This window comes from Hydra viridissima, unplaced genomic scaffold (assembly GCF_058129835.1).
Source record: "Hydra viridissima isolate aposymbiotic clone 2 unplaced genomic scaffold, HvirCarnegie_v1 scaffold_14, whole genome shotgun sequence".
Lineage (NCBI taxonomy): Eukaryota > Metazoa > Cnidaria > Hydrozoa > Anthoathecata > Hydridae > Hydra > Hydra viridissima.
In genome coordinates, this window is record NW_028324313.1 from 7,360,819 (window position 1) to 7,377,467 (window position 16,649).

At 33.7% G+C, this 16,649-nt stretch overlaps 3 protein-coding genes across 3 annotated transcripts; 2 read left to right on the forward strand and 1 right to left on the reverse strand.

The window, feature by feature from the left end:
- Nucleotides 1-2,772: 2,772 nt before the first annotated feature.
- LOC149879101 (uncharacterized) lies at nt 2,773-5,726 on the forward strand. Its single transcript, XM_090072104.1, has 2 exons — nt 2,773-3,205; nt 3,485-5,726. Exons 1-2 carry the CDS (start codon nt 2,815-2,817, stop codon nt 3,619-3,621), a joined length of 528 nt encoding a protein of 175 aa, XP_089928230.1. The 5' UTR covers nt 2,773-2,814; the 3' UTR covers nt 3,622-5,726.
- On the forward strand, nt 4,253-5,720 carry LOC149879102 (52 kDa repressor of the inhibitor of the protein kinase-like). The gene has a single exon (XM_090072103.1). It carries the CDS (start codon nt 4,253-4,255, stop codon nt 5,621-5,623), a length of 1,371 nt encoding a protein of 456 aa, XP_089928229.1. The 3' UTR covers nt 5,624-5,720.
- A 3,732-nt stretch (nt 5,727-9,458) lies between the features above and the next one.
- On the reverse strand, nt 9,459-16,475 carry LOC145196775 (uncharacterized). The gene is made up of 2 exons (XM_090071752.1): nt 16,267-16,475; nt 9,459-13,343 (listed from the first exon to the last, which is right to left on the reverse strand). Exon 2 carries the CDS (start codon nt 12,648-12,650, stop codon nt 9,660-9,662), a length of 2,991 nt encoding a protein of 996 aa, XP_089927878.1. The 5' UTR covers nt 12,651-13,343; nt 16,267-16,475; the 3' UTR covers nt 9,459-9,659.
- Between the last annotated feature and the right edge of the window lie 174 nt (nt 16,476-16,649).

A 16,649-nucleotide genomic window follows, 5' to 3' on the forward strand; every position in this document is an offset into this window, starting at 1 on the left:
TCATAGCAGCACGAGGAGGACACATAAAATATTAGTGCATGAGTTTTTATTTTATTAGAGTAAGAAAACTCAAAATTTCCTGAATTTTTATTGTTTTTAATTTTGATGCAATTAATTTGCACACTACTGTATGTTCTAAAGTTTGTATTGGAAATTATGACAAAGAAGCAGAAAGGGCTTGAAAAAAATGAAAATAAAGGGGACATGCAATACAGTCTTACAGCTTTCAAGAAATTTTGTCTCTTAAGTTGAATTTTAGTTATTCTCTCGGGGAACAGAAGCACTGACCTTTTTTTTGTCTTCTTTTGTTACTACTGATAAACATGTAAGTTTATTTCGGTAAAAGGAATTTTGAATCTTGGTTCAGCTGATTTGTATTTCTTCCACATCACTAATATTTTTTTTTTTTAAGAAAATATTTAAGCCTATAAAGTTTGCTTGTTTCGCTATCAGAATAAAATTACATATTTAAAGAAAAAAATTTTATAAGCTTGAATATGTAGATAAGGTTAGGAATATTTTTTGTACTTCCTCTGTGATTTTTAGGGCTTTCTGGTATAGCCTCAAGCATTAGCCCATTATTAAAATCCTATTGTATTGGACCTGATAACAACGCTCGAAGTCCGTCTTAATAAAAACTTTTACCCTGTTCTTCCGAATAAATTCCCACTTTATCTTTAAATTGGTCCAAGGCAGCATGTTACATTTGCACTTTTAGGGATATTCTGCAATCGTGAGTTTGACGTTATTAAGTATAGTTTCTGCAATTTTGTGATAACATGCTCCGTTATTTCTCAGAAAACCACGAATCATTGCTTGAAGACTTTCCAAAGCATTCTCTTCGGGAGTGTTTAGCAGCAGTGAAAACTCATCAATGATCGTTTATTTCTTTATTTTTAACTTGTCAAAAATATTGGCTTTTACTTTGGCAAAAATACTTATCACAAACGCCTTGCATTTTCATTATAAGGCTAATCATTTTAAAATCTCCTATTACAAGCCAGGTGTTCTCTTTACACTTTAAATACTTTCAAACAAGCAACATTTTCAAACGAATTCTTTTTTAGAATTACGTAATGACTCAAAGGAAGAGAAAGAAATTTGTTTCACTCATGAAGTAAGACCACTTTTAATCTTTTTTAAAAAAAGTATGAAAGAAGACAGTCGGAGGGAATACATTAGAATCTGATTTCTTCAAATAAGCTTTTCGAATAATTGCACTTACAAAGTCTGTCTTGTCTACTGAAAAAGTAAGAAAATGCTTCATGATTCTTTCTTTGAACACTTGTTAAAAAATTTCTCCGAATTACGTTCCACCGTTTAAACCAGAAAGCTAGAATTTTTGCTATACTTTCGAGCAAGTTTAGACCTCTAAATAAGTTTATTAAATCTATTAATTTATGGCTCACACATTACTTATTAATTTGATCAGGGAGTTTTGTTATCATGGCTGCCACTAGAATTTTTCTGAAACTTTAGAATCATTTATTTCGGGATAAATGTTATAAAACCTACGCCTTCGTAACATATTGGAAGGTAATTTATGCTGATTTATAGAACCAACAACTATGTTCAATTAAAAAATTAACAATTATGTTTAAATCAAGTTTACTTATAAAGTCTCTAAAATATGCATCACAATGATTACAGGTCCAAAAATGCCTGGTTTCATGGAGATAAAGAGTCTTTGACGTTTCCAGTGCCTTGAATATTGAGAGAATCTAATGTTGGGTCTCGAATGTGTTCAATTTTTTAACAAATCGCGAGGTTAGAATTATTTTGTTCTATCTCCAAGTTTAAATGTTGGGAGAATGTTTTTGATTTTTTCTAAAAGTAAAACTTGTTTAAAGTTTTAGCTTTTATTTTTAAAGAAATAATATCTTATCTTTAAATAATTTATGTTTAAGCAATTTATTTAGAAAAAAAATTAAAAAATAATGCGTATTTTAAAAGTTATTATTATTAACTAAAATTAATAACTCATTTTCTCCTAACTTTTAAAATTGGTGATAGAACAAAATAATTCTAACCTCGCGAAATGTTTACGCTCCCCTTTCTTGTAGAGTAAATCCGAATAAACTTCAGAGTGGTAAAAGTATCAAAGTATTTTTTCATCCAAATTTTCCTTAGACATCTGCTCTATGGTAAAAAAAATTCCAATAATTTCTGGTCAAAGGAGTTGAGGTTATAATGCATGTACATACTCATTTACGCGAATTTTCTTGAACTTCGCAGAAAAAAAAAACGATGCTAAAGTTGTTAAACGATTTTGATTTATATTAAAATAAAAGATGTGCGTAGTAGAGAATTTTCTGATTTTCTTTTGTAATCATGAAGATATTTTGTAGTTTTTTCTTTTGTAGTTTCTTTCTTTTGTAATCATGAAGATATTTTGTAGTTTTAATCATAGAGATATTTTGGTAGTATGAAAATGTTTACTTTTTCACAAAATTTTTATTCGTACGCAGGGATTATTTCTCATCCAATATTGTAAGATGTCCTTTTTTATTTATTCCTTATATTTTTATTATTATTGCAAATATTGTTTATAATTATGTATGTTATTGTTGGACACAATGATAACTAATATTTTATGTTGCTTTAAATTGTTTTTTACGTTGTGTATGATATATATATATATATCCTGTACATCCACATTTTTTCTAAAATTACTGGTGTTGCACAAATTTTTATCTGATAATATATTTTCATTTTCATATTTACATTGCTATATTATTTATAATTTTATTTTTTAAAAATTTACATAGTTATTATTATGAAAAATTGACCATACTCAGTCACTCTTCATATACTATGAGGCGCAAAGAGCAAAATGAAAGAAAACGAATATCAGCAACTAAAACTTGTCAATCTCTAGATGGATGGTGTACAAAAAAACAAACTAAAAATCATAATCAATCTCTCAATGAAAATGCACCAAATACTAATACCGCAATTTCTAAACAACATGATTCTATTGATAGTCCTCCCGCTAAAATATCTCGTACTACCAAACAATCAGATTCTGAACCTCTCGCTTTCACCAATGATGTTGGTAAAATATTGAATGCTACAATGAATTATAAAGAATTGAGTATGGTGATGAGGACACTCGATGATAGTCAAAAGTTCTTTCTCTTGAATAATCACTTCAAGCCACCTAAAGAATATATTTTTCCGTCACAATTTCTTCACAAATCGCGAGGTTAGAATTATTTTGTTCTATCTCCAATTTTAAAAGTTGGGAGAAAATGAGTTATTAATTTTAGTTAGTAATAATAACTTTTAAAATACGCATTATTTTATAAATTTTTTTCTAAATAGTTTCTTTAAATATAAATTATTTAAAGAATAAGTTATTATTTCTTTAAAAATAAAAGCTAAAGCTGTAAACAATTTTTACTTTTAGAAAAAATCAAAAACATTCTCCCCACGTTTAAACTTGGAGATAGAACAAAATAATTCTAACCTCACGAAATGTCAGCGTCAATTCAAGGCAAGATACTTAACGGATTACAAATGGATGGTCTACAGTCTATTATTGAATGGCGCATACTGTATCCATTGTTCGGTAATGATTCCTATCTCCAAAAGACAGAATTTGGGAATATTCGTAAATAAACCATTTACCGCGTTTCATAAGTTAGATGAGAAGGCAAAACAGCATTGAACAAAAATAAGCCACCGCAATTCAATGATTTTGTCAGAGACGTTTTGTAATTCAATCAAGAAGCCAAATGAAAACATTGATACTCGTTTTGATGAAGAAAGAAAGATTAACATAGAAAGGAATCGACACATTGTAAAAACAATAGCTGAGGCAATCCTTTTCTGCGGAAGACAGTGCATTGCTCTGAGAGGTGATCAAGAAACATTGTCGGCATCTGATAATTCGATAAAATACAACCCGGGTAACTTTTTGGCAGCGCTCTAAATTATTGCGAAACATGATGAAATCCTACATCAGCATCTTTCCCATATTAGTATCAGTAATCGAAATGCGAAATACACCTCTCCGCGTATTCAAAACGAAATTATAACAATTATTGGATACAACATCATCCGTAGTGACTTGGTTAAAAAAATAAAAGCTGCTGCGTTCTACAGTATTCTTTCAGACGAGGTATTTAGCCATAATCGTGAGGAACTTGCATTTTGCATTAAATTTTTTGATCAAAATAAAGACATTCGTGAAGAATTTTTATCTTTTCTCCATGTTCCAAGAATCACCGGAGAAGTCATTGCTAGCACCATGATTCAATTTCTGCAAGACGTCAATCTCGATTTAAAAAACATTCGTGGTCAAGGATACGACGGAGCTGTAAATATGTCCAGTGATAATGTAAGTGTTCAGAGAAAGATAATGAATGAGTCTCCAAAGGCTGTATATGTCCACTGCAGTGGATATTGGCTTGATCTTGTTATAGCCCATTCGTGTTCTCTTCCAAATACAAGAAATACCATTGCCAAACTGAAGAACTGTTGTCTGTTTTTCCTTGCCACTCCAAAGAGCGAGAGTCTTCTGCAATCAATCATCATGAAGGCATTTTCAGACATTTCCAAACCCAGAAAAGGTCTCATTGACCTATGTAGAATAAGGTGGTCTTCACGGCATGACTTATACAGACATTTTTATCAAGCATACTGCTACGTAATTATCGCTCTGGAATATATTTCATATGGTGCGAACGAAGATGCATGCGGAGAAGATTTCACAAATGTTACATGGGATACAACATCCAGAGACAATGCTAATGCACTGCTGACAAGTCTTACGTCTTTTGACTTTATTGTAAGTTTCTTGACTATGCACCAATTCCTGTCACATTTGGAAGGAATAACTGTGAAATTAGAAGGCCGCACTGTGGATATTATCATGGCATACCATAAAATTGCTGAGGTGAAATCTGTTTATAAAGATATTTTAAGAAACATGGACGAAGAAATTTCGCGTGTCTACACCCAAGCCGAACGAGTGGATCGTTCTGTCAACACCGAACCAACAAAGCCAAGGACTGTTGGACGTCAAATAATGCGCAACAATGCTCCTGCGATTAATCCTGAGGAGTATTATCGACGAAATCTCGCCATTCCATTCCTTAACCACATAAGCTCAGAGTTGGAGAGTCAATTTTCTGACCTTTCCATCCTCTCCTCTAAACTGTTGAGGCTTGTACCATCTACTCTCTGTGAAGAGGAAGGAGCATCTCTTCAAAACGTTGTCGAATTTTATGCAGAAGACTTATCATCTGCTGATTTGTTTCCCCAAGAGTTGTTTCGATGGAAGCATCGTTTCCAAAACAAACCTCCGGAAGAATGTCCTTCAACTGCAGCGCAAGCATTAAAAGAATGCGACGCAGAGTTATTCCCAAACATTTTCATTCTTCTAAACATTTATTGTTCAATCCCAGCGACCAATTGCGAATGCGAACGTAGTGCTAGTGCATTGCGCAGACTCCATACATATTGGAGAGCAAGTATGAAGCAAGAAAGACTCTCTGCACTTGCATTAATGCATATCCACTATGGTAAAGTCATCGACGAAGAGAAAATTGTTGATATATTTTCACAAAAATATCCTCGGCGTCTACACTTACGATCTGTTTTGACTGAAATTATTTGACTTCACACAAATTCAGTGTCGGTGCTTATTAAGCTTGTGTGTCATTATAAAGTTTATATTTGTGTATTATTTTGGAAGCAATATATTTGATGTTGTAAAAAAATGGTTCACTTTTTCAAATTTCGTTTTTCAAATTAAAAACATTTTTAATGATCAATGTAAACTAATGCTAAACTAATAAAAAAGGTTTTGGTTAAGTGACACGACATAAAACCTGGCGGTTTCTCTGGTTCACAGTGGACAACATAGTGAACTTGCCTCATATTTGGAACATGATTTTTTTAAAATAGGGCATACGGTCCCGTTTTAAAAGCACGTGTTCTAAGATGGAAAAAATTAAAGGGGTTAGGGAAAATGTTTTTTTTCTTTACTGTTAGCGAAATATATATGCATTTCTAGTGAGGCCTGAGTACTTGCGATGTTACCAAAAAAACTATTTTACCTATACACTTTCAATAAATAATCCTTCGAAAGAGAATTGATATACAGAAAGGTGTTCTGTCCTAGGAACTTTCCCCTAGTTACAAACGTTTCAAAGTTCATGTCTTCAGTGTGTACACCATGAAATAGTAAATAAAAAGTTTGGAATAGACATTGTTTATACAAAATCGCAAAGAAACAAACATTTTACATAAGTTAAATAACTTATTGAACAATAAAATACAATTTCAGTAGGAAGAAAAAGGTGTGCCCAGCTCCAAGTTTTTTTAAATCTATGGCTCCAGCTCCGGCTCTGTGTTTCTTTGAACTTATGGCTCCGGCTTCCAAGTGTTTGGCTCCAGCTCCTGTTCCTTTAAATATCTTTAAAAAGTTTTTATTACACTATTTATTTCGGGGAAACACTGTAAATACCATAACCAGTTTTATTATTTTATTTATGAATTAAGCTACATGTTTAATAAATGAAATAATACCTGAAAAATATATGAAAAAAAAAAAACAAAAAAAAAAACGTTAAAACTCTTTACTTTATAGCCTTTTAATTTATTCATAAATAACAATATATAAAATTATGTAAAACAGTTTAATCCTAAAAAAAATTGCTTCATAACGGCTCTAAGACTTGATTTTATTACTTTCAGTACTGAGAATAAATACTCCACGAAAACCTTTGGAGATGTCTCTAATAATTTTTAGATACTTTATTATTGCATCTTCTCCTGAAATCTTTGATTGTTTATTAAATTTCTCCACTTCAACGAAAGACTCAAACACTAAGAGCTTAAATTTTGTCAATTTACTAAGCGGAGGAACGTCTTGATGTGAAACTTTGTAACACCACCATGTTGTTTATCAAGGATTTTTTCAAAATCAAACTTATTATCAGAGGAGATAGTTGATGAGGATGCCAAAATATTAATTTCAGCTTGGGAAAGTTCTTTAGAGTTCTTTATATTTATTGCTATAGCACATACAGCATCCTTGGTTTTTCTTTTTTATTTATATGCTAATAAGCATCTGTAAATAGGATCAATGTAAATCCCAGCTGCATTACACCATTTTCCAGGAAAACTCTCTTTTTTCCATAGAGAATTTCATATTTCAGCATGGTACTCTCTGTGTTATTGAAGAAGTAGATCAGAGACTTCTATTCCTCGAAAAACTGAACTGGGGTCAGGTCTTCATTTGAATTTTTAATGTTAATATGTAAGGTTGAGACAGCAAGGTTTCACGCATTAATAACCATGATTTCAAGCTACAAGATGGTTTCAGTAAAAATTTTAACTTGGAAAACTTTAAACACTGGTCACCAGCAGAATTTTCATGAGATGTGTTAATTTTTTTGTTTTGGTTTTTTGCATGTAACAAAACATCTTTTTCAATCACTCAAACTAGAAGGTCATTACTCTGCTGGAGGCCCAGAACGAAGACCTGGATAGCCCCCGTCCCCCGCCAGCTCTCCTCCTTCTGTCAATGGGCCTGATATTACATGTTATATTTAAATCATATTACTAATCCAATTTTTTTAATACAGTGGACCTGATTAATTTTAATCGCAGTCTAAGGCACTGATTAGATACAATAGCAAGATATTTGTTTTAATAAACTAAAAATTTGTTTTAAATTTGAAAAACCATTAAAAAAAGACAACAATTGCATTATTATTTTATAAAAATTTATTTTACAACAACAATTGCATCATTATTTTATAAAAATATTTTTTACAGATCTATTCAAAATTATGGAAATTTAATTCTATTCTTAAAACAATAAGAAACGCTAAAAATAATTCTAAAAACTCAATGTCAAATAGTATTAACAATAACTTGATTGCACTTTATGTTTGTTAATTTCATAAGTCTCTAATTTATCAATTTCAATAATATAGCTCGATTGATAAGGTTGCTTAGTTATCTAAAACATTCTAATACACATAGATAGAAAAAATAAAATAATAGCACAAATGCTTTAAATTCTCAAAATAGATTACAAATCAGTTAATAAATTAAAAAATGTTATTCTGTTTTAAAACAGCTGCAAACACACTATTTTGTCAACAGCTTAGTTTAAACTTTGTTTAATATGTGTGCAATACAAACATTGTTACACATGTACCCAAGATATCAGCTGTAGTTTGACCGTTAGAGAAATATTGAAATTGAATTCGATCATTAACTTCAAACTCACGTGTGTCATGTATTTCTCTTGTCTCAGCATAACCAGCACTTTGGCCATGGTAACACCGAGCAACTGCAACATCATTAACTAAAAGATTTACATTTGCTGAACCATTCCCAGTAGTTGAGCATTGTGATGAGTACCTCATAAACAACTGGAGTAAACATTTCTTTTGAACAGTGTAAGTACTTTGCCCATCATACTGCAAATGTGTGTCCAATGGAGTTATAAATATATTCCAGTTGATGAACTGTTGATTGGTAAATGAACCATTTGTTGCAGATTTTAGATAAAGTGGAGGTTGAGCAATATATGTGTCATGCTTTAAAATGAGGCTATTCAAATCCTCAGTTGATTTTGCTACCCTCTTTTCTATTTCCTCCAGTTTCAATGTGTGATTAACTTGTGTTTTTCCAATATCATCATTTTTTAATGAACATTCAGAAAATAGGGTGTCATACCTTTGCTTGGCTTCCTTAAACATGTTTATTTGTTCAATAATACTATTCTTGTTCATTTTCCTTGTCTCTTTCTCTTGCTGCTTTTTGTTTTTTTTCGACAGCATTATGTCCAAACGTTTTTGCACTTTCTCAGCTAACTCTGGCAACCCATAAAACTTGGCATCATACTTTAGCATGTTAAGAACGCCTTCATCTTTAATCTTCGAGAATAACTCTCCGTATGTCAAGTACTCCAGTACAAAACGAAAAGATGTGGGATCTCTAGAAATAAATACTTTATCAGGAGGAGGAAGCACTAGTTCTTTGTCATCTGGTGTCCACTGAAGCATGTGAAAATAGCTGTCTGGTTGTGAAAGCAAAACATCAAAGGTAGTTTCAAAGGAGCAATTTCCTACTTGAACAACAACCTGCTGTTGCTTTTCATAGTGATTTGAGAATATTTTGTTGAGATGATTTTCACGTATTCTTAAATTTTCTTCTTTTTGGTTTAAAATTTCTTCTCTCAAATCCAATTCTCTTCCTTTAGTCTCTAAGGCTCTACATAAGGCTTGTGTTACCTCTTCACTGAAGCTAGAAACGATTCTGGATCCAGCCATTTTAGTGGTGCTCTCGCTATATCCGTTTCCTTCAATTCTGATAACTCCCCTATTGGTATAACGTAACGCCCTCAAAGGATGATATCTTTTCGGTAAACGTGTAAGGATTTGTAGTTTTTTTCTCGCAATCAACAAGTCACTAAATAGCAATAATTTTCTCTTCTAACTAACTCTCCCCTTTTTACAAATTTTCTCCTTTATATATACCCCATGCTTTTCCCAAAATATCCTTCCACAAACCGTCATAAATCACCACAAACACATATTTACAATTCTTATTGGTAAATCTATTAAAGCTATTAAATCCCTAACGTCATCAAATGTTCTAGAACTTTCCGAAATTACACTCCTCCTTGATCCTTACGGATCATCCAAATAGTAATCAAGGTATTTCGAAGGCATGCGCCGTTCCCGACCACTCCGTCGCAAAAGCATGTCGATTTCTTGGGGTCTATCTTCAGCGTCGATATTTTCCTCGTTCGTCTCTAATACATCTTTAATTGGATCTCCTTGGTTTTCAGCGTCCACTTGATCAGTTTCAACATTTATCTCTACTTCCTCATCAGGGATAATGTAGGGCTGAGTATCAGTTCGAGGTCTAACATGTTTCACATGACGCGGAATGCCGTTCACTTCTACGGTTTGGTTTAACGCATTCCGAGTTACCGTAGCTGGTTGCCACTTTGTATGGCACCTCGCATTTGGTGGTTTCAGCCAGACTTTATCGCCGATTCGAAATCTCTCGTTCAGGACATTTCGTGCAGGAAGATTCTCTTTTTTCAATCCTTTCACACCAATGGGGTAGCTGTATATTTTGCCCATCGGGCTTGCACCATTTTTGTCGGCTGAGACATTGTACCAATATAGTGCTTCCGGTATCGACATTTTTGATCGTTCTGCTATTCTCTTGATCGTACGGTGGTTTCTTTCCACAATTCCATTTCCTTCAGGATAATAAGCGGCTCTATATCTAATTTGCACTCCCCAACTATCAAGGAAACTCCTTATCTCTTTAGTCTTAAATGTTGGCTCATTGTCAGTTAATATCTCAGACGGTGCTCCACGTTCACAAAAAACAAGACGGAGTATTCGGACTATGGCAACACTTCCGTATGAGCTCGATAATTGTCGCCACAACGCGTATTTTGAAGGTCCACAATCAATTAGACTCAAAAACTTGTCAGTGCCATAATGCGTGATATCCATGGCCAATCTCTCCCAGTTTTCTTTAACATCCAATTTTCCTTTTTCCCACCGTATTGGCGCTGGATCTATTGACTGACATGGTTCGCAATTTTTTATCACACTTTGAACATCGTTTTCAGTAGCAGTCGGAATTGTTTTACGAACAAAGTTTAACGTTTGATTCACTCCAAAATGTCCAGTTCTTTTGTGTATATTGGAAATAGCTTCAGCCTTCGTAGCTGCGACTCCCATGCAACTATTCCGACACTCTGGCACAGTCAGTTTGTTGAGCCATCTGCTGCGAACTCTAGTTAATGCGTCGGCCAAATTATCTTTAGAAGGAATGAGTTTCACCTCGACGCTAACATCGTATTCTTCAATTAGTTGTTGCAACACGCTCAGTCTTCTTCGAATCAGCATTTCCCCCGTCGCTTTTGATCTCAACCTTGATTTTCCCGTAAGGGCGTCAGAAACCCAGTGGTACACAGTCACGGAATCGGTAAAAACAGTCACTTTCTTCAGCTTCCACATCAGAGCCATATTCATTCCCCGTATCACAGCGTCTAGTTCTGCCATGTTTATATGAACATCAGACGTTTCTTTTCGCAGCCATGTTGCATCCTCCACAGTAGTCTCCCCAACTTGAATAAGAGCACCAATCGCTAAAGAACTGGCATCAACCCACACTTTTCCCTCATCACCACGCACAGCCCAATCACCACAAGCAGGCTCGCAGCGTTCCACCTCAGCAAATACTTCCTGAAGCACCCACTTAACGTTCTCATCACAAACATCATCGTCCCAACCCGTCGTCAGACTGACAGCTTTCCTCTTCAAGAGACTACAAATCACTCGCAACCAACCACACACGGGTAAATGTCCTACCAACTGTCCACAGATTGAAAACACAACTCTCCTGGTTAACTTTTGCGAGATAGCATCAACTCGATTCCCTCTGGACCACATCAGTTTGTTACCAACCTTGCGCACACACAATCCTAACACACGAACTCCATTATCATCAATCTGCTCACCATCTTTACTCTCTAAACCATATTTCAAAAAATGCCTCTTGACATAATCAAGACTCACCACACTTTCGTCTACGAAAATGTCGTCTACATAAGCGGACGTTCCCCTCTTCACTAATTCGTCTTGATCAATGACGGCACTCACAACGGATTTCATGATCATTGGCGCAACATTCAATCCGAAACCAAGTCGTGTCAAGCAATACCTTTTATTTCGAAACACCACTGTTTGGAACGGCCAAAGAGATTTATCAGTTTTTAGTTGAAGATAAGCCTTGCGTAAATCGATGATTGCTGGTTTGTTACCCATCCTTCTCCATTCTCTAAGCTTTTCGACACATACATCTGCATCTCTCGTGTATGCCTCAATTAAATCGTTAGCTTCTCTCCAGTCTAGAACAGGTCGGATTTTGTTGTCTTTGTTTCTCTGAATGACAGCCATTAACGGAATCTGCCTTTTGGGCGGCCCCAATTCATTTTCGTTGTACTCTAACAGCCATTTCCGATCAATCCATTCCTGTAGTTCGTTTTCATAGTCTGCTCTAGCGTATTGTGGAATTCCGTACTGTGCCACTTTATTATACAATCGGTTGGGGCCTTCTCCATCTCTCCATTTCCATTTGACTCTCCATTCAGCACCATTAAAAACTGCTTCATGATCTTTCTTTTTTATTTCGATTTTCTTGACTTTGTTCTTGTTCAAAGCCGTTGCTCCACAGTAACTTAATCCGAACTTCGCTTTTCCCAAAGGAGAGATGGATACTCCTCCTAGTAACTTAATGGAACTCATTCCAAGCATCATATCGACTCCAAACGGTTGGAAATCCACTAAAATAACCTGATCACGTGCTTTAATGCCATCAACCTCAAGAATCACGACCGCTGACCCAGTGCACTGATGAACCTTTCCTTCAAACGTTACTACCTTTTGAGAGTTTGAGTACCTACATTGACTTCTGGGCAGGAATTTTTTATTCAAAATTGTCTTCGAACACCCTGTGTCTACTAACGCTGTCGCAACCATACCGTTAACTTTCAAACGAATAACAGATAATGCGCTCATTCCACCGATGTTCAGGAGCGAGGTAGCGCAGATACCTCGCTCCTGCAATCGTTTCCCTGCAGCTTCCAGCATTTCGATGCAATGTGTCCTTCCTCACCACATTTAAAACATCTAACAGTCTTCGGAGACAAGCTCTTCGCAAGCGAACAGTTCTTTGCAATGTGATTCAAACCTTTACAGTTGTAACACACTAACGCAGTTTTTGTAGCATGGCGTCTAGACACAGCGCCAACAGCATCACTGTCAATCACATTTGCACAGTTCATAGCAGCTCTCACTCTGGGTAACATTTTATCAATCGGGTCCATTACGGCTCGAAATCTTGATGATAAGACTTCTGGCAAACCCACAACAAACGCCAAACGCACAGACTCCTCTGGTAATTTAGCTAGATAGGCTAATCGTCTTAAATCAGCTAAAAACACGTCAACTTTTTCTTCGTCACATAATTTTCGTTTTGTGAATAGTTCATATGCAGTGTAGGCATCTATAGAAAACGCCGCTAATAACACACGCTCGACTTCCACTACATCTTTTTTGACTTCCGCGGTTAAAGCATCGTACACTGCATAAGCAGCTTCTCTGAGAAGAATCGGAAAAAGTAGTTCAAGCTTTAAGTTCTGAATTTCAGCAATCACTTTTGTTCGTTGAATCCAAACAGCAGCATCCGAAGTGCCATCATACGTTTCAAACATATCAAACAATCTCATACTTGGTTCCATGGCCCGGTTAGCTTGTAGTTTTTTTCTCGCAATCAACAAGTCACTAAATAGCAATAATTTTCTCTTCTAACTAACTCTCCCCTTTTTACAAATTTTCTCCTTTATATATACCCCATGCTTTTCCCAAAATATCCTTCCACAAACCGTCATAAATCACCACAAACACATATTTACAATTCTTATTGGTAAATCTATTAAAGCTATTAAATCCCTAACGTCATCAAATGTTCTAGAACTTTCCGAAATTACAGGATTTTATATGCCATTAATGACCTGTGAAGAGTGCATTTTTATATGCACATTAAGTAGTGAAAAAATGTCACATCTCTAGACAAGGTGTCGGCAGTTTTCAAATACCTTCGAGATTGCTTTTTTAAAGATTTTCTAGATTTTTGGACACTGCAAACTATTTTCTAAAACAAACCCCCAACTATTGCCCACCATGTTTTCATTTTAGTGTCCAAAGTACCGATGCTCTAAATTCAGCCTGGTGGAATTTTTCGCCTCTCTAAGTAAACCCCTATCTTCCTTTGACTTTGTCAAGGTGGAGCATAAAGGAAATAGCTGCTCGTAGTTTGCAACCTTGCGAAACCCAGAAATTGATTATACTTAATTCGATGTAAAATTTCATATTTGGTTAAAAAAAGAAACATCCATGGATGTTTCATTTTTTAACCAAATATGAAATTTGAATACTGGCAAGTATTCATACAAAATCTAATTATGAATAAAAATTTGGCAAAAGTTTGGGAACAATTTGAAGAAAAATTTTTATACGGGTTTTAAAATCAAAATTCATGACCCAAGAAGTTTAAAAAGTTAACTTGATTACGAGTTTAATACTTTATTACATAAGTTAACATTTTTTATGAAACTAACTCCCATAAAATATCTACTTTACTATAAAATACCTGGCACTTTGCACCGGATATTCCATCTTGTCTATAATATACATATATATATATATATATATATATATATATATATATATATATATATATATATATATATATATATATATATATACATATATATATATACTTACATATTTTACTATCTATAAAGTCTTTATAATCAATAACGACTTGATATCGACGCGTTATGAAAACCACAAAGTAGGCAAGAGTATCAATATCTATTTTTTCTCAAGAATCCTTTAAAGAAACCCCGTTTACTAGTTCTACGTATTAACTGAAGATCCAAACATTCATTAGGATTTATATTAGGTCTTTGCAATAGCCATTAAGGAACGCTTCTCTTTTTTAAAAAATTCTTTTATCGGTTGAACACGATGAAATTCGATCTTTATCAATGAAGTTTATCTTTAAATCTTTTAATACTCAAAAAAATATCAACCAAATTTTTCTCTTTTTTTTTTGCCGAAGAAAAGTAATTGATTGATAGAGAAATTAAAGTATTTTGTCACTCAAAAAAGACTTAAAAATATTTATATAATATAAGCTGAGAAAACTTGTGCATAATTGAAATTAACAGTGAAAACTATTGGAAAAAAGGTGTTTCCATAAATGCCAGCTCAGTAATATTTTTTTTAGCCAAAAGGTAGGTATGTTACTAAGAAATTTAATTATATTCAAACTGAGAAAGTTCCTTGTATGGCAAGCGATCTGGTCTTGTGGTTTGAAAAATTCATCGTACATTACTTGTAAGACTGGTATTGATTTGTATGTAGAAGAATACTCAAAGAAACGTCTTTTGCCATTCAATAAAGAGCATGATAAGACCACATTATTTTGGCATAATATGGCTAAAATATACTACCTCAAGAAGTCATTTAAATGGAAGGAACAAAATGGCATCAAAGTAGACCCTAAAAAAGTAAATCTCCAAGTTTTCCAGGGCAGCAAGTTATTGAAAAGATATTAGCCAATTATGACAGGAACCTTATTGAAAACCAAGAAACTAGCTTCAGATGAAGATGATTTATTAGAAAAAAAGGATAACAGCTTTAAAAAGGCATCTCCTAAGCAAGATTCAAAAGATGATGTCAAGTTCTCGCAAAAATACTCGGTTTCTAAGCGTCCAATTAAAAACTAAAAATTGCTTGTAATAAGTAATCCTTTTAGCAGATTTTTTGTCAAATAAGGTAACATGTCTATATATTATTTGATCCATACAACCTTCCGTAGTCTATATAAATACACTTGTTGCTTAGAAATCAGAAAAACAATAGATCGTAGTTATGATTCATGGATTTTTAAACTTGCTTTTTAATGCTATTTACTAACCATATTTGATGTCACTTTCAGCTCAGAATCAAATACACTGATTGTCACATGAAAAGGAATTGCATACTTAGTTAAAGAGTTGTTATCAGAAGAATACGATTTTATTTTTACAAGTAGATTTCAAGCAGATCCTCTTAAAACACATTTTAAAAAACTTAGGTAAGAGAAGGAAAGTTTTAAATTAGTTTGCGTGAAGTTTTGAAAATATGGAACGTAAATTTGAAAGCATATGGACATTAAGCATTACATATACTGTTGTTCACTGTCGAATAACAACCTTTGTAGAGTTATTTAATCTCATAAGCCACAACTTTTTATCAATAAAAGCAAGAGCAAGTATGAGGAGTATGCTTGTTATTACTCTTTAAAAATCTTTCCAAGAACATTGCATAAGAACTGTGATTTTCTGAACTCTTTAAAAGACGAATAGGTCGATCAAAATTTAGCTTGTTATATGACATGACTCGTCACAAAATACTTTAGCATGCTCAGATTATTTTGTTGACAAAACCTGATAAACTGTCAGAATGTTAAGGATGCCATGCCTTGAAAATTCAAAAAATTTCCAGAACATTAAAAAAAATATTAAGGTATTGTATCTACTTCTGTATCTATATGCCTTCCTCCAATAAAAAACAAAAAAGGTTACGAAAACTTTAGGTAAACCCGATTTTACGAACGAAAAATCATAGAAAAAATTAACGGAAAAAAACAACTTACTAATATTGCAAGCGTATAATTGTCCTGTTCATTCCTATTAAAACGTCAGAAAAATCTTTTTTTGTCTAGAACATAGGACAGCCATAAAGTTATCATGTTTTTCGTAATTATCAATTTAAATCACCTTTCTTATGCAAAGCAGTCTTTTTTTCTTAAGAACAAAATTCTTAAAATGATTAAAGCAACAAAACCTAATCTTAAAATGACTTCATGAGTATTATCTACCTATCTTTTATGATGAAATAAGAAATCTGTGTTTTGACGGATGAATTTTTATTTTTTTCTACTTAACAGTGAAACTTCATTGGCTGATATATGACTTATCAGTCATATATCAGCCAATGAAAACAATCGTTTGTTCGATCGAGCAGATTTTCAGAAAA